Here is a 17,384-nt window from a genome sequence, read left to right on the forward strand (position 1 = left end):
TAAGAGCTGAAAACCTCCCTAATATGGGAAACAGTCACCCAAGCCCAGGAAGCACAGAGAGTCCCATACGGTTAACCCAAGGAGGAACACACCAAGACACATAGTAATCGAAATGACAAAAATTAAAGAGAAAATGTTAAAAGCAACAAGGGAAAAGCAACAGATAACATACAAGGGAACTCCAATAAGGCTAGCAGCAGATTTTTCAGCAGAAACTCTGCAGGGCAGAAGGGAGTGGCACAATATATTTAAAGTGATGAAAGGAAAAAACTTACAACCGAGAATACTCTACCCAGCAAGACCCTCGTTAGGATTTGATGGAGAATCAAAAGCTTTACAGACAAGCAAAAGCTAAAAGAATTCAGCACCACCAAACCAGCTTTACAACAAATGCTAACGGAACTTCTCTAGGCAGAAAAGAAAAGGTCACAACCAGCAACAAGAAAATTATGAAATGGGAAAGCTCATGGGTAAAGGCAAACCTACAGTAAAGATAGGAAATCATCCACACACAAACTGGTAGGGAAGTTAAAAGACAAAAGTAATAAAATCATTGCATCCACAATAAGCAGTTAAGGGACACACAAAACAATTAGATGTAAAATATCAATATAATATCAAAACAAATAATCGTGAAAGGAGAAGAGTACAATTGAAGGATATTTAGAATGCATCTGAAATTAAAAGATCAGCAACTTAAAACAATCACATATATATAGACTGCTATACCAAAACCTCATGGTAACCACAAACCAAAAACCTATAATTGATATACACACAAAAAAGAAAAAGGACTCCAAACACAACACTAAAGATAGTCATCAAATTACAAGAGAAGAGCACAAAAGAGGAAAGGGGGAAAAAAAAAAAAAGTCCTCCAATATACCCTGCTAAGCACTTGTGCTTTGAGCACACATGCTGCCTTCTGCTCAGATCCTGAACTACACTAGCTACCCAACCTTCCAACCAACCTTCCAACCAATCTGGTCAGAATTCAAAGAACCTGGAGTAGCCCTCAGGTCCATAGGCTCACATAAGAATATGATTCTCCCTACAATAAACATAATAGTAACTACCATTGAACTAAGCATCTACTATGAGTCCTCTATTAGATCCTGGACATTTGCCTAGGAAGACCATCCAAGGTTAAAGCTACTCAAGGTTCACACAAACCCAGCTTGGATTCTACTGATAGAACCCATGTTCTTTCTGTGGCACTGCTTATGAATAAGGGCCTGTCCACCTGGGTCTCCAGCTTAACATGGCCATTTCTTCCTTTTGGGGTGTAGCCCTATCCTAAAGGTAGGCAGTCTCGACTGAGGCTCTGACACTCTGTATGTGTCTTATTAGCCCCCTCCCTGCAATGGTTGGACCTGACTTTTGGACTCAGTCACTGCCTGAAGCATTGCTCCTTTAGGGATGGGTTGCTGGCAACAAGGTCATTCACTGGTCACTGTCCAGGCCAGTACTGCCGGCCCCATCCACCACAGAAGCTCTGGGGTGGAGTTAGTTCACCCAGCCTGATCTACCGATAACATCTTCTCCATAATAAATGCTGATGAGAGATGTTTGGATGGCCACCTACTGTGGGCCAGCATTACATTAAGCACCTAAAATTTATTGTTGAACTTGAGTGGTATTCATCCACCCTGGACCCTCAGGCTGCCTGTCATCTAAGCCCACATCAGATCATGGCCAAAAGCATGAAGAAATATTCCCTTGGTATGTTGACACAGTAGAAAAGGCTTTGCGCAAGAGAAGTCCCAAGAAACAACAAATGTGAGATATACACAGAGAGACTCTGGGTTCCTGCAGAATCATGGGTTGTTGGTCATAGTTCACATTGTCAGTGGGAAACTCACCCAACACAGGTTTGTAAAATTACATCAGTGGTGATAAGGAAGTTGGAAAAGTGATTGGTAAGGTTGAGAGTCCCATTTAGTCTCAGGTGGCAGCAGTTCCTCCTATAGCCTCTATACCATACATCAGTTCTTTACAATGTGCATGAAAATCACCTGGGGCTCCTGTTACACACAGATTCTAACTCAGTACATCTGAGGTGGAGCCTGAGGCTCACCACTTCTAACAAGCACCCCGAAATGCTGAAAGCCACCGATCCTCAGACTACACTTTGCATAACAAGCCCAGAGACCTCCCTGACACAGGTTTAAAAAGGAAAAAATATAGTTGACTTACTTGGGTCTAAGTCATGTGTGTAGGTGACATTAGAACCTTCCGGCCAACTTGCATGATCTTACCAGAAACGTAATCATTCATAGAGGAAAAAGACCAAGCCAGCACTGAGTCTCAGAGCATGAGGCAGATGGAGCTCGGGGTTGAGGGATCTGGAAACACATATAGAAATCAAGAGAGCAAAAGAATAGGCAGCAGTCACAGGAATAGCAACAATGTTGTTCAACTGAATAAATAATCCACGTTTGAAAAGCAGAGATGAAGGTAGCCTGGGGTATTTGAAGTCGGGCCAGGGAATGCCAGACCTAGGACGCTAGACTCACTGGCACAGAAAAGGCAAACTTCAAAGTCTTAACAACAAGCCACAGAAAGAAAGTGCGGGCAAAACAAAAATGCCAGAGGGAGCATAAGGTCACAAATGTCCAGAAGGCAACCAGGTAGATTCCCAGATGTGGGTAGTGAACTTAACTGCTCACCTTCAGCTTCCAGAAGGAACAGAGCAAGGAAAATCCAAGTGTCCTAGTCTCAGAAGAAATAGTGTGTCCACCAAGGAATCCAGGAAGGCTTGAAGGATGGGAGCTGGAAAACTCAGCAAACGCTCAGCTCTGCTACCCACGTCAAACCCGTGGTAAAGTTACGTTGTACTGAACCAATGAAAGGCCTGTATTCCTTCCTACATGCGTGGGGCAGAATCAAGACGTTAAGTGCCTCTAGCTGTGAAAATTGGCAAACAGTATGAGGCACGCTGGTAGAGCCCTGAGTCTCAAAGTGAGGTCCTAAATCAGCAGTATTAGCATCATCTGGGAACCTGTTAGGAAATGTAAATTCTCAGCCATGCTCCAAACCTACCAATCAGAAACTGTGGGCGTAGCACCCTGCAGCCTGTTTCTACAAGCCCTCCAGGTGATTCTGATGCACTCACTGAAGGAGAGTCTACTGAAACCATGGCAGAGAGACAAGGCCAGGTGTGGCAGAGGACAATCATTATAAGTGGGCTTGATGATGGTGCTTTTAAAGAGCTAGTGAAGACTAAAGCCTGTTTACACGGAGAAGAAAACCCAGTAGAGTAATGTAAAATAAAAATTCATGAAACATGCTCAGTGATCAACAAAGTTGGTCAATGATATTCCATGGTAGAGTTTTATCAATGTTGAGGAATCATCCAGCCATGGGTAGGACAATAATGTTCTGATGCTGATAATGGGAGACATCATGAGTACCCAGAGGGTCAACTCACAATATGTGCTTGAAAGTTCTCTCTGATGTATTTTTAAGAGACTCACCAAAAAGAAATGCCATTGGTGCCCTTGCTTGTGAAGAGATCTTCTCATAGGGGAAAAACAAACTTGAGAAAAACAAACATGGTGGTCTTAGTGGGATCTGTTTGACAAAAACATTGAGAAAAAATTTTGTTTTCAATATGAACACAAGTGTAAGACACAAAACCCCAAAAACATGTAGGGGCTTTAATTACAGGCACACCTTGTTTTATTGTGCTTTGCTTTACGGTGCTTCACAAATACTGCGTTATTTACAAATTGAATGTTTGTGGCAACCCTGCATTGAGCAAGTCTATTGGCACTATTTTTGCTAAGTTTGTGTCTCTGTGTCACATTTCGGTAATTCTCACAATATTTCAAGCTTTTTCATTATGATGAGATTTATTGTGGCGATCCGTGGTCTTTGATGTTACTATTGCAAAATGATTGCAACTTGCTGAAGGCTCAGGTGTTGGTGAGCATTTTTCAGCAATAAAGGAATATTTAATTCAAAAAACCCCAAAAAGCAAAAAAAAAAAAAAAAAAACCCATGTAGCTATATTCTATAATGGAAGTAACTTTTATGATATTCTAACTAGATTAAATTCTTAAATTGCTGGAGTTTTGTAGGAACCTTTTCAGATTCACTGTATAAATTCAAGTTATTCTCTTGGTTCTAACTGTGAACAATCACTGATTAGTGAAAAACTATTAAAATTGCTCCTTTTCACAAGAGTATTGAAGTGATTTTGATACTTCTAAAGAGATTCTCTAAGTGCCCGGTGCTGAGAATTTATATATAATCATTGTCAACTACAGCATAGTGCAGTATATTGAAGAGCTAACATGAGTAGCTGTCAATAGAGGCAGATTATTAACAGCTAGGCATAAACTAGTCCTTGGTAGATTTAAAATTACAGCTTATTTTTCTAAGTCATTTCATATGAACTAGATAGAGTGATATACTCAGAAGTTTACATTCCCCTATTTCAGTGGTACTGAATAAACCTAGGCAATGGATAATCATGTCACATATGATCTTTAGTTTCTCTCTATTCATATAATCACAGAATCATTTTGAGGGAAGAGATTGTGTAAGTTTTGAGTGTAGCCTTCACTCTTGAAGGACCATCCAGCCTTTGCTTGGATACCACTAGCTACGGGAATTCATTACTCAGAACACCACCCATTCTTTCTGGGAACATTTCTAATCTTTTGAGGATTGTCTGCCTTACCTCCCAGATAACTTCATCAGCTTGAATCTTTGGCTTCTCCCTGAAGTTAAATATAAATGAGTCTGATCCCTCTGATTATTTTATATTTCTTTAAATATTTGAAGGCAATTATAAGAATCTCTTTTAGTCTTTTCCGGACAATTCAACCTAAATTCTCTCAAAATTCCTCATAGGACATCAGTTTTAGACCCTGCAAGTACCTTGGACAAAGGATGCAGTTTTGTCAGTGTCTTCAGATGCAAACTCTAAAACAGTCTGACCAGGAGACTGTAAAAGATCCCTCAGGTGAATGAGAAGATTAGATGTCACACAATTCTTATGTCCACTGCAGGAAAATAGCTGGTTACTTTATTACGCCTTTATTGAAGTAGCTTAACAAAATCCACCTATAACTTAAGATTATACGACAATGGACATGCTAAGGTGTAAGATGTAAATTCAAATGGCCCCTTGGCTTATGGCTATGAACTTCTGGATGGGGAATTATTAAACTATTCGTTTTCACAAGACTTCATTTTTGGTACTCTTAAGAAGAGAATCGTCAATAAATAGAAGAGAATCGTCAATAAATAGAAAAGAATATTTTGATAGAGAATGATGCCTTTCTGCAGGCAAGTGAAGGGGAAAAAAGAGTTGGAAGGAAGCACATCTTTTAAATAAGAAGGACTGGGCTTCCCTGGTGGTGCAGTGGTTGAGAGTCCGCCTGCCGATGCAGGGGACACGGGTTTGTGCCCCGGTCCGGGAGGATCCCACATGCTGCGGAGCGGCCGGGCCCGTGAGCCGCGGCTGCTGGGCCTGCGCGTCCAGGGCCTGTGCTGCGTGGCGGGAGGGGCCACAGCAGTGAGAGGCCCGCATACCGCAAATAAATAAATAAATAAATAAGAAGGACTGAGTTGTGACTGATGCTGTTGCAACATCAGCACCATTTCTAGAATGAACTACTCTCCTGCCCACCACCTCACTTCATCCTCACCTTTTCACCACTGTAACAAAATTATTGAATTGTTTCTTCCCCACATTTGTGTTCCCAACTTCTACTTCTCTGTCCTCTTACACTTCGGGGAAGAATATCCCCTCTTTGTAAAGGAGACAGAGGAACTAAGTGTTCTTTCTATGTAAAAGTAATGAGGAGTATTTTTCTATTTCTCAGTGTTTTCTTCTAGACAGTGACTTTTCCACCAGTAGCCTCTAGGACTTGTGCATTACAAAAGCTGCAAAGAGCTCTTTGGAAGCAATCCAAAGGAAATAGGTACATACTTAAAGGTGTTTTATTTAGACTTAGAGGTTTATTTATATTTGTCTCCACAAATTCTAAGCAGTATTGATCTATGTACTTGCCAGGATAAAACAAGACAAGAGACAAATCTTACCACTTAAAAAAAAATCTCTCATGAGAATAAAGTACAACTAAAATATCTTTAAAAGCTCCTTCATCTAAATGCATGGCTAATATACCTCTACTGTAAATTCAGGGTACAATGAATTTTGGATTAGCGTTAGCAAACCACCAAAGAGGACACGTCCAGGTCTTTTATAGTGCTGTGTAGGTTTCTGAACAGCATTTAGAAATTTTTAAAATAAATTGTATGAATTATGAGTCCACTGGGTTTTCTTCTAGAACATCCTCCTAAAGAATACCAAATATGGTGTTTTGGCAATGATTGATTAGGTGGCCAAGAGAATTTCCTTAAGAGGCAACAAGGTTTAGTTGGAAGGCATGCATTCAGACAAAAAATAGGTTTGAAACCTAGTTTCATCCTTAATAAAAATAACTTGATGCAGTTATATATGCACTCTCAGCCTCATTTTTTCTTCTGTTAAATAAGGATAATAATCTCTCCTTCTAAGTGTTCTTGAGGCATAGTCTAGGTAATAAATACAAAAGTTTTATTTCCTTTCTTTTTGCAGTATATACATTTTCTCAAACTTAACAGTAAGTTGAAGAATTTATAATGGACTAGGAGATACACTTATCTTCAAAATGAAAAGGTTTAAGAGGTCTTATAGAGAAATTTTCTGTTAATTAGTATTTCATTGCATCTCTAGTTATGGTCCTTCTCAATAACTGAAAGATGGCTCTCTAAAGTCCAGCATCAATGACATTAATGCTTCGCTTATCTCCATCTTGCTACCATTTTGGGTTATATTCCCATGCATTATTCTCTCCCAGAGAATGAATGAAGAAAGGAAAGGACATAAAACTTTATTAGCATTTCTGGTAATAAATTTAACTAAGAGACATTTTGAACTATGGATCAAAATGTGATTGGGCTCCCAATTCAATTCTGTTGACAAGTTAAAATCTTTGGGGGCAAGTGAAGATACTATCCAAGTCAGCATTTCCAATTTTGGGAAGATGATAGCGTCGGGACGGGGGGGTGGGCTGCACACATAGGTGGGATAATGACTGGCAGTAACGGTGGGGAACCATTGAGGAGAACATTTCAGTGTTCCTGAAATGTCACCAAGCCTTCAGTATCATCAGCACCTCTGCCTCTATGCCAATTAAAAATCCACATAAATGTGGGGGCTTCCCTGGTGGCGCAGTGGTTGAGAGTCCGCCTTGTGATGCAGGGGACATGGGTTCGTGCTCCGGTCCAGGAAGATCCCACATGCTGCAGAGCGGCTGGGCCCGTGAGCCATGGCCGCTGGGCCTGTGCGTCCGGAGCCTGTGCTCCGCAACGGGAGAGGCCACAGCAGTGAGAGGCCCGCGTACCACAAAAAAAAAAAAAAAATCCACATAAATGTACTTTAGAAACAAAGGAAATGGTGGCCTTCAGATGAGTGCCAAAATGGCAGTAACATCTTCTCTTGAAATAGCTAACCTGTTCTTTGTGTCCCTAAGCCCCTAGAGGGAATGTAGATCTCTTTTCAAAGCTCTTAGACGGGAAAGGAACACTCACAAAATGGGAAAAGATACCTGCAGGGTGGGAACAAATGAGAAAGTGAGAAAACAGCAGGAAAAGCTGCCTGAAGAGGTTTCAGTACATCGAAAACTATAAAGTCAGTGAGAAGTTGATCTTTCATTATTGTAACCAGCTGAGAAAATTCTGCCTCTAGCATATGCTAGAAAGGGTGTGAAAGAGAGGAGGGAAGACTCATTTTGCCAAACTTAGATCCCACTCATGGCTGATGAGTCCTAACTTTGGAAGTAAAAAAATAATCAAGACTTTTGAGCCTGGAGGTTCAATTAACTTTAACAGCACGGCAGCTTCCTTTCTGAATTCTTTCTTTCTTTTCCTTTCCTTTCCCTCCCTCTCTCCCTCCTCTCCCTTCCTTCCACACAGCTCTTTCAGAACATTACAAGGATCACCTTGAAACAAAATTCTTTGTATTCCCAACGCAGACTTTCTTCTCTAGCTTAGAGTTAATATGTATTTCCTAAGCAGGAACAGTGACTATATTGGGGCTTAACATATCCCTTTCCCACAAGAAGAAAACAATGGACCAAGATAATTTCGATATATATATATATATACATATATACACACACACATACACACCAGTTATAACATTATGATCTCAAAAAAGGAATGGAATTAATCAGGAAAAGCTTAGAAGGGGTAGCCCAAAATATTAATTTAAATACAGAGATAAATGCAGGATGTTAATAAGAAGTATTGAGGAGGATTTCATTAAAATGTAATTTTTGCAACAATGCTCAGGATGCAGACCAGTTGCAGAATAACGTAGAACATTTATCTGGACTAAGGGGGCAATTAGGATAAGATCTAGAAAAGTGAAATAATGGCCTTTGTCGCAACACAGACATGAGAAACCTGTTTTCAGGCAAGAAACAATGAAAACATGTAATAGCAATGAACTTGAAACATTTTGTACTACCTCTTTAGTGAATCTTTCCACATAGTGGGAGGAAACACGCTTTGTTTTTAAAACTAGATTTTATAAATCCAAATATCAGATTTTCCTCATTGATTTTAGAGGAATGGTTGTAATGTTTTTCATGCTCACAGAAATATTTTCTTGATTTTTCCTTGAATAACTAAAGACAGGAGCCAGGAACTGGAGTTAACACTACCTCTGGTGTCATGTTGAATTATGAAGCATAATCAGCCATTTCCCAAAGTTACCCATAGTTAAGGATTCTAGAAGAAAGTAGGGGCACAAATATATTTCTGATGTTCCATCTACTTTTCTTAAGTTTATCATATAGTAGGATGAATTACAACTTTGGATTTTGGAGTTGGTAGATATGAACTTCCTTATGTTCTACGCTGCACTCCTATATATGCAACATTCATTCTACTTGTCAAATAAAGTGCATTTGTAATTTTGCTTATCTTTTCAAAACCATATTTTCTTAGCTCCTTCTTCCTGGCATCTTGAACGATATGATTTGCTTTCACTAATTCTTGTGTTACCAGGATAAATTTGGCATTAGGGTTTTTATATGTATGAGCAGGTTTGCATAGATTTAAGCATGTATTAACAGAAGAAAACAGCTATGTTTAACGTTAGAATATTAAGTTCACCAGCTGGAAATAAGCTGTGAAAATTCTAAAGAATTTTTCAGAATTTCCTATGAATTAGTATCCACATATAGATATTGGCAATGAGATATAACACAATGCTTTCTGATGATCTTATAAACTTTAACTCAGTGTATATTTGGTTGTAAAAAAAAAGAAAAAAAAGAGTTCATTGAGAATAAGTGATTCTTGGTGTCAAATATAGCCTTCCTCACTATCCCAACTCCTGCATCCTCAGCTAATTAAGGATGCCATTCAATCACAGGGTTCTCTAACTACTTCTTAGTCCCAATGTCTAAATACACATGCTTTTATTAATATAACTATTTTGACCTTCCAGAGTATTTTTATTGTTGTTAAATTTTGCTTCTTACCATTCAATGTGCTTGCCTGGCCTTCCTCTAATATCAGCACCAGAAGTATGTTTTAATGTAATGTTGACTTGTTCCCATTCTTACTCTGAGAGTATTAAAATAATATAAAGTATTACTCTGAGGTGATCCTGGTCTCACCTCCCTGGACACTTAGGGAACTCAGCAGAATAGTCTAGGGTGATTAAGATGAAGCCTTTGGATTTTATAGCATCTGTGTGATCACCTCTATCGTGACTATTTTTAACACAGCACCTGTACTGGTCTCACCACATGTTTCCTGCACTGTCCACCCCAATCCTACAGGAGACTTGATTATGTTTTCTGTAATATATCTCTGTTCATGTTTGATAGCGCCAATGTCCTGTCCCTGATCAAAAATCTTTCAATAAGCCAGGATGTTTGGTTTGGCATTTAAGTCACTCCCCAATCTGTCCTCAACTTATTTTTCTGAAGTGATTTTACACACTACTCCTTCTTAAAAACTCTCATCTCATAAAAATAAGGCTACTTACTTGTCTTTAAATACACAAGTATTCTTAGCTCTACAATTTTGATTATTTGGTCCACGCCAGTTAAAATGGTCTTTTCCCCCCAGGCTGTGGATCTATCTAACCTGGCTTTTACTTTAAACCCCAGCTAGAGTTCCCATCTCTGAGATGCTGCCCCACTGGAGTCCACAGGCATCACACCCTCCGAGTTCCCAGACACGCATTGTCCACACCTCTCATTAGGTGCTTATCAAATGCTTCCTTTTATTGTTACATTTTATCTCTATACCTTGCCCTCCAAAAGAGACAATAAGTCCTGTAATGTTAGAGATTGCATCTTACATCTCTTCTCATCATCACGGCCTGGTAGAGTATTTTGCATATGGTATATGAATAATTAATATTTGTTAGTAACTATCCTGATAACTATAACCTAATTGCCATTTACTAAGAAGCATAGTTTCTATACTTTCAGATACTAACTAATCAATCTATAAAAGCGAGAGTATCAATTTTTAATATTATTATTTCAAAAGAAGAACTAATAGAAAACTCCAGAAATTTAAGAAAATATTTCAGATTTTTTAAACTGCAACTGAAAGCTTCTCACTCTTACCTCCACCTTCTAATCTTTGCAATATTGAATCGATTGTTTACTATTAGAATAGATTATGCAATAAATGCCATAAATTGTGAAAGTAAATTGTAGCTTTTTGTTGAAATTCTCAGACATGACTAGTATCACTTTCTCATTTACTTTTCAATGCTCTTTTTTAAATTATCAAATGCTTATTATTTGTTGAGCAGTTAGGCTTCTTGTGTTGCCCTGAATACATACAACCCCATCAGAAACAACTTTTTAATGCTAATAACAGCTTTCATGTAATATATCAGACCCTGCTATTTTGAAAAATGACATGACCAATAATGGGGTCCTTTAATCTGAACTTTTTGAATAGTTACTAAGAGAGATGAATAAATATATTGATACAAATTACACTATACTACTCTGGACATATAATTATTAAAGTCTTTTTAGATGTAAAAGTTTTTTAATCTTACAATTCTGAGCCTATCTTGTATCCTTTTCAGTGTGAATTCATTGATAATATACAAGATTTGGTCTGTGGTTTTATGCCTTATTTTGTGCTATCAAGACTTATTCTTTGTCTCAAAAGTCCTTATAATTTTGAACTCAAAATCACAAAATATATGGGAATTAAATAACCTATTGATTATGCATCGAGCAGGTCATGCTCAGGAATTTCTGTTGCACTTAAGGGGACTTAAGGAGACCTTTCGATTGTCTATTTTACAAGCAGGAATTTATATTTTGTGCTTAAAATAAGGCACACATGCTTATGTGTGCATTATTTTATGCTTACACAGAGACCTTTTGTTTAAATGTCCACAAGAAACTAAATAAGAATGTAAGATAATGCCAGAAACTTTCCAGTTAATGATCACTGGTTGAATATATGTACTTACTTACATTTCATCCTGAAACTCCACCACGTGGTATTAAAGAATAAAAAAATGATAACACACAGTAAAAAGAGAATGGACAAGAAGTGTCAACAGTTTTTGGATGATAGAAAGTAGAGGATTAGCACATGACTTAGCAAATGGAAAAACCTAAAACTTATGATCATGCAGTGGGTTCCAATGTACAGATTTGACCCATAAAACCCTTGGAAAAGTCAGGATTTAGAAGTGGAAGGTGTATGTGAGGTACAGGACTAAAAATGCGAATGAATTGAATAATCTGTGCAAAGGGCAGTTAGACTGCCCTGAGGCACCTCCTTTAGTCTATGCAACGAGGCTTCTCCTCTGGACTGGTAAGACTCTTGAAGCACAGGCAGGCATGAGTTAAGTTTCTGAATACGTGAGCATTAAATTAAATACTGTGCTGAAAAAAAAAAAGCCTGCATATTATGTAGCAAGAGCATCAGCTCCTCCCCAGTTCAGCCCAAGGAGGCTGTGGTCTGATGTATACCCCATAAGTAAATTGGAAGACCCAGAACAAAGTCCTACCAATCCCTACAGACCTAGCATTTGGAAGGCCCTGCTCAGTCATCATATGTGAAGGATACCAGCTGATCAGCCCACTAATGCATGACAAACTGCCAACCAAGTTTTAGTTTCTCTTTGGTATGAAAGGACAACTTTTGTGAAAGACTTCTAAGGAACAGCTCCAACAAGAAAGTCAGAGGCAAAAATAAACATAATAGAAAATATTCAGGCGTTCCCACTGGCTATTCTCTCTGCTTGGAATGCTTTTCCCCATATCTGCTCTCTTTACTCCTATACTTCATTCAGAACTCATGCAAATACAAAATAATGAGACATCTTTTCTTACTATTATATTTAATATTGTGTTACACTCCCCATCATCCAATTCTTGGTTATTCTATTTCTTTACTTGAGCTTATATTTCTGCATATATTAATCACTACACAGACATTTTGATACGTTCATGTATTTGTTGTCCATCTACCTCACCCCCAAATGAACACTCACAAAGGTAGGAACATTGCCTATTGCACATAGTAGATCCTTGATAATTACTGTTAATATTATCTACTTATCTGTTTACTTATTTAGTAAAAATAAGTAACTTGGATAAAACAAAAACAAAGTAGGAAACACAATTTTAAAAGAATAACTATTCAGAGAATAAGAAAATTTATAGCCAAGAAACAATTGAAATATATTAACTATACAAAAGCAACAATTAGAGAAGAATTAGCTCTTTAAAGTTCCAAATATTAAAAATTAAAGCCATAGTTCAATATAAGTTTGGGAAGACTTGGTAAAGAAAATCTACAAGAGAGTAAAGAGAAATATAAGATATGAACAATACGAAAGAAAAAATAAGAATGTAACAGATCAATCCTGAAAGACAAATGTCTGACTAATAGGAGCTTCTTGCAGTAACACAAAAGAGTAGAGGGGAGGGAACAATTAAGGATATAATGTAGGTTGTTTTCTAGAATGGAAGGAAAGCGCTCTTGGATGGAAAGTCCCTCCAGATGCTCTACAAACTAAGTGAAAAAGAAACTCATCAAGATACTGTTTTACTGAATTTCAGAACTTGAAGCTAAAAAGATTTTCTACATCAATAAACCTCAAAAATATAACATGGAACCAAAGTAAGTTACAGAGTATATATATATTTTAAAACCTAAAAAACCAGCATTTTGTATTATTAATAACTATGTAAATATTCAGTAAAACTACAAAAAGCTTTCATGAGAATAATGACACCAAAATCATGATAGTAACTATCTGTGGAGAGAGAAGGGGGAAATCATATTTAGGAAGACTACAGAGGAAGCATCATTTATATGTATAAAATTTTATTTAAAAAATGACTTTAAGCAAATATAACATAAGATTCAATGAAACTGAGTGGTGGGTATAATGGTATTATTATAATATCCTCTATACTTTTTGATGTTTTTGAAATATTTCACTGGTTAAAACAAAAAGATGCAAGAAACCAAAAGAAAGAAAACAGGTTACATAAAAAATTACAGGGAACAAAATGATATCAGATTTCTTAACTGTAATAATGGAAATTAGAAGATAATGGAGAAACAGCCACCCAGTTCTGAGAGAAGATTTTCAACCAAGAAGCACATATCCATCCAAAATATCAGTCAATTAATATAAAAGTAGGGTAAAAACACTTCAGACTTAAAATCATTCACCTATTCTTAAGAAAGTCGTGAATTATGTACTCTGTGAAATAAGAGAGCAAACCAGGTAAGAGAAAGACATGAGAGCTGTTAAGAAAAATATTGCACTGGAAACTTGTTATAAGTGGCAAGATAAATTTTATTTTAGCTGCTGTAGTAGAGAAGACAGACTTCAGTATAGAGCTGAACTCCATGCCCACAAATTTGATTACCTAGGTGAAATAGACACATTTCTTTAAAGTCACAATCTGCCAAAACTCACACAAGAAGAAATTTGAATAGGCCTATATCTATTAAATAAATTGAATGAATTGATATATATATATCTCAATTAATAACTTTTCAAAACAAAAAGCACCAAGCCCAGATGGGCTCACTGGTGAATTCCACCAAGCATTTAAGAAAGAAATTATTCCAATTTTCTGCAATCTCTTCCAGAAGACAGAAGCAGATGGAAAACTTCCTGATTCTATGAGGTAGCATTAACCTAATGCCAAAACCAAAGAAAATACAGGAAAAGAACACTACCTTTTACATATATAGATGCAAGTATCCTAACAAAATGTTTTCAAACAAAATGAATTCAACAATGTACAAAAATAATTACACACCACAACCAAGTGGGATTTATACTAGACTGGTTCACTATTCAAAAATCAACTAATGCAATAAAAAAGACATTTTTGGCCACTTAGCACGTAGCTCCAGCCACAGGCTTTTATTTTGAGATTTATTCTGACTGAGTCAGAAACCAGTTTGCTGTATCTCCCAGGTTCCAAGGGATAATTTGAAGCCCTTCTCAATAGGCTTGAAGAGAAGAGACCTTACCCCCTCCCTTACCACCACTTTATGGAGATGATGAGACTCATAACATAGCACTCTCCGAAGGAATACTCTTTCCAGTCTCCAAATTCCCTGATCACTTATGCTCAGCCCTTTCATATGTTCAGTTTAAGTGAATATGTCTTAATATTTCCTATGCAGGATCGGCCTGGTCAATCTGGTACCTCATTTTGGCATAAGAGTAGTTGGCATCTATTATCTTGAGGTTCTATCACTGAGACCGAAATAATTCCTTTTCCACCACTGATCCTCTCTGTTAGAATCTTCCCTCATGACTTGCTGAATACTAGGATGTGTTTGATGCATTCTCTTCCTGGAAAACAACATTCGTCCCTGTGCTATTGACATCTCCACATCTGTGTATGTGATTTCAAGGTCACTAGTGCGGAAACTACCATCATTCCATTTGTAGCTGCACATCACCTAACATGCTGAACCTCATCTAAAGAGTTGTTGACTTAACTATTTTCACCCTGCAATAATTTGCTGATGATACTTTTTAAGAAGTATTGTGACCAATTTTATATTAGGAGTTGGCAAGATTGAAAAGATCCTGATTTTCTAAAATAATAATAAGTGGTGGGGGGACAAGAAATAATGTGTTTTATTAAGTAAAGTTCTCACATATTTTAACCACTAACCACATTATTGTGTTAAATTTTGCCAAACTGATGTACAGTTTTAACATTTAAAATGTGCAAAAGGTAAATATTCTGAGGGAGAGGAAAATAGCAGGCTGAAGATGAACTGCACTTGATAAAAATAGCTTAAAACACTCCCTTTGTAATATTTACAAGTCCTAAAAGCTAAGACTTTTCAGTGTAACAATGTAAGTCTGACAATTCTACTAATAAGTATTTTTATTTGTATCACTGCAGTCAGGCAAACCTTCATATATGAAATCGACAGACATAATTTTCAGGTGGAACTGATAGTTTGACTTTAGATGCTACCTTTCTGCCTATAAAATACAGCAAGGGGAGGGGAAGAAACCTACATTTCAAAATGGGAAACTCAAAAGCAATTCAGTCCGAATAAGCTAACTAACATTTACAAAGTAATTCTCATCCTTATAAATTGCCTTCTTGCAGGAAACAGACCTTATCCTGACTTTTAATATTTCAATGCACCGATCTTGGTGGATGGAGAATGGACCAGGATGTACGGTGACATCAGTGACACCTGCCCCAGACTGGGCCCCAGAAGACCATCGCTACATCACGGTCTCGGGGTGTTTTCTGGAGTACCAGTACATAGAAGTGGCTCATAGTTCCCTCCAGATTGTCCTCGCAGTAAGTGTCGACAGCCAACCACTCCTTCTAGTGCTTCCGGAACTGTTTTATTTCTGTGCAAACTCAGTGCACACAGTTGGAACCCGTGGGTAAAATGTGGCTCTGTGCTTTTTCCTAATCAGTGCCACTTTTAACAGGGATGTGTCAGGTTAAACCAGGCTGTGCTGTGGGCCAAGTGCTTCTTTCTGGCTGTGCTGCTAATTCTGGGAACTCCCCTCTCCCTTTGCCCTAGCTTCTTCTTAGATTTACCCTAGGTACCATCCATCTCTTTTTATCAACCCCCCACCTTTTTCAAAACAATTCAGCTTTTCTATAAATTCCACTTCTAGACTATCATGCCCCTATTTTTCATAGTATTATGTCAATGAAGAACCCTCCCTCTACAAGAAGGCAGTTGGAGTTATAAATAACTCCTTTGTTTTTGAAGAACTTTCACTAAAACTAAATGCACACTTTTGTGGGATTCGTAAAGTTATTTGTGGGATTCATAAAGTTATTCATTCAACTTTATTATACATGTCTCCATTCATTTATTACAGATTGTGTATGTGCAGATCTACGTATATTTTCTTAGACTCCATGTAGATCTGCAACTGAGGTGCACCGTCCTAACAATTATAAACAACTAACAATACAAGTAGAATCTGCTTGTGGCCTCCTTCTTTACTTTCAGAATGATATTAACTCACAATTCTTAGATAACAAGACATAAAATATTCTGGGTAGAATGGCACCAATTGGTTGACGTAAAATTCTTCTGCAATTTAAAAAGAAACTATGTGAGTGTGTGTATTAGGTTATGTAACTAATATATAGTTATTAGATATTTTAAAATGAGGAATAGGGCTTCCCTGGTGGCGCAGTGGTTGAGAGTCCGCCTCCGATGCAGGGGACACGGGTTCGTGCCCCGGTCCGAGAGGATCCCACATGCCGCGGAGCGGCTGGGCCCGTGAGGCGTGGCCACTGAGCCTGCACGTCGGAGCCTGTGCTCCGCAGCGGGAGAGGCCACGGCGGTAAGCGGTCCACGTACCGCAAAAAAAAAAAAAAAAAAGAGGAATACATGTATATAAACATACACATACACACACATATATAATCACAATGCGCTTTGCATGTTGTGCTAGTAAACACTTCCCAAGTCTCTGTGACTAAAAACCACAAAGGTTTATTCTCATGGGTCAGCAGGAAGTTTTACCAATCACTGTCACTAAGGAAACAAGGCTAGGGACACAGCCACCATCTCAATCATCACGGGTTGCCATGCCAGAGAGCAAGGATAGATCTGGAGTGTCTACAATGGCACTAAAATGCTCCTCCTTGGGAGGAGAAGCTCATCATTGCTTGTAGTTCATTGTCCAGAACTAGACACACAGTCCTACACAATCACAAATTGGTCAGGAAGGCGCGAGACCTGTAAATATTTGAAGAGTAGCATAAATTATTTCCACAATATTTGAATTATGTTCTTGGCTAAAGCACTGAGGGACCTCCCTTGAATATGTCCAAGCT

The 17,384-nt window shown here is 38.0% G+C and overlaps 1 protein-coding gene across 2 annotated transcripts in view; it reads left to right on the forward strand.

Annotated features, from left to right (window-relative positions):
* NKAIN2 (sodium/potassium transporting ATPase interacting 2) overlaps positions 1-17,384 on the forward strand; it is a gene marked incomplete at both ends in the record, with an annotated part of 967,930 nt that overhangs the window by 808,336 nt on the left and 142,210 nt on the right. Inside the window, one exon of one of the 2 annotated variants that reach the window (XM_082669379.1) lies at positions 15,675-15,875. The exons of the other annotated variant lie outside the window; for it this stretch is intronic. Within the exon in view, the coding sequence (XP_082525505.1) occupies positions 15,675-15,875 (201 nt within the window). The remainder of the gene's footprint in view (positions 1-15,674; positions 15,876-17,384) is intronic. 2 annotated transcript variants of the gene reach the window in all.

This window comes from Grampus griseus (genome assembly GCF_964374135.1).
Source record: "Grampus griseus genome assembly, chromosome: 13".
Taxonomy (NCBI): Eukaryota; Metazoa; Chordata; class Mammalia; order Artiodactyla; family Delphinidae; genus Grampus; species Grampus griseus.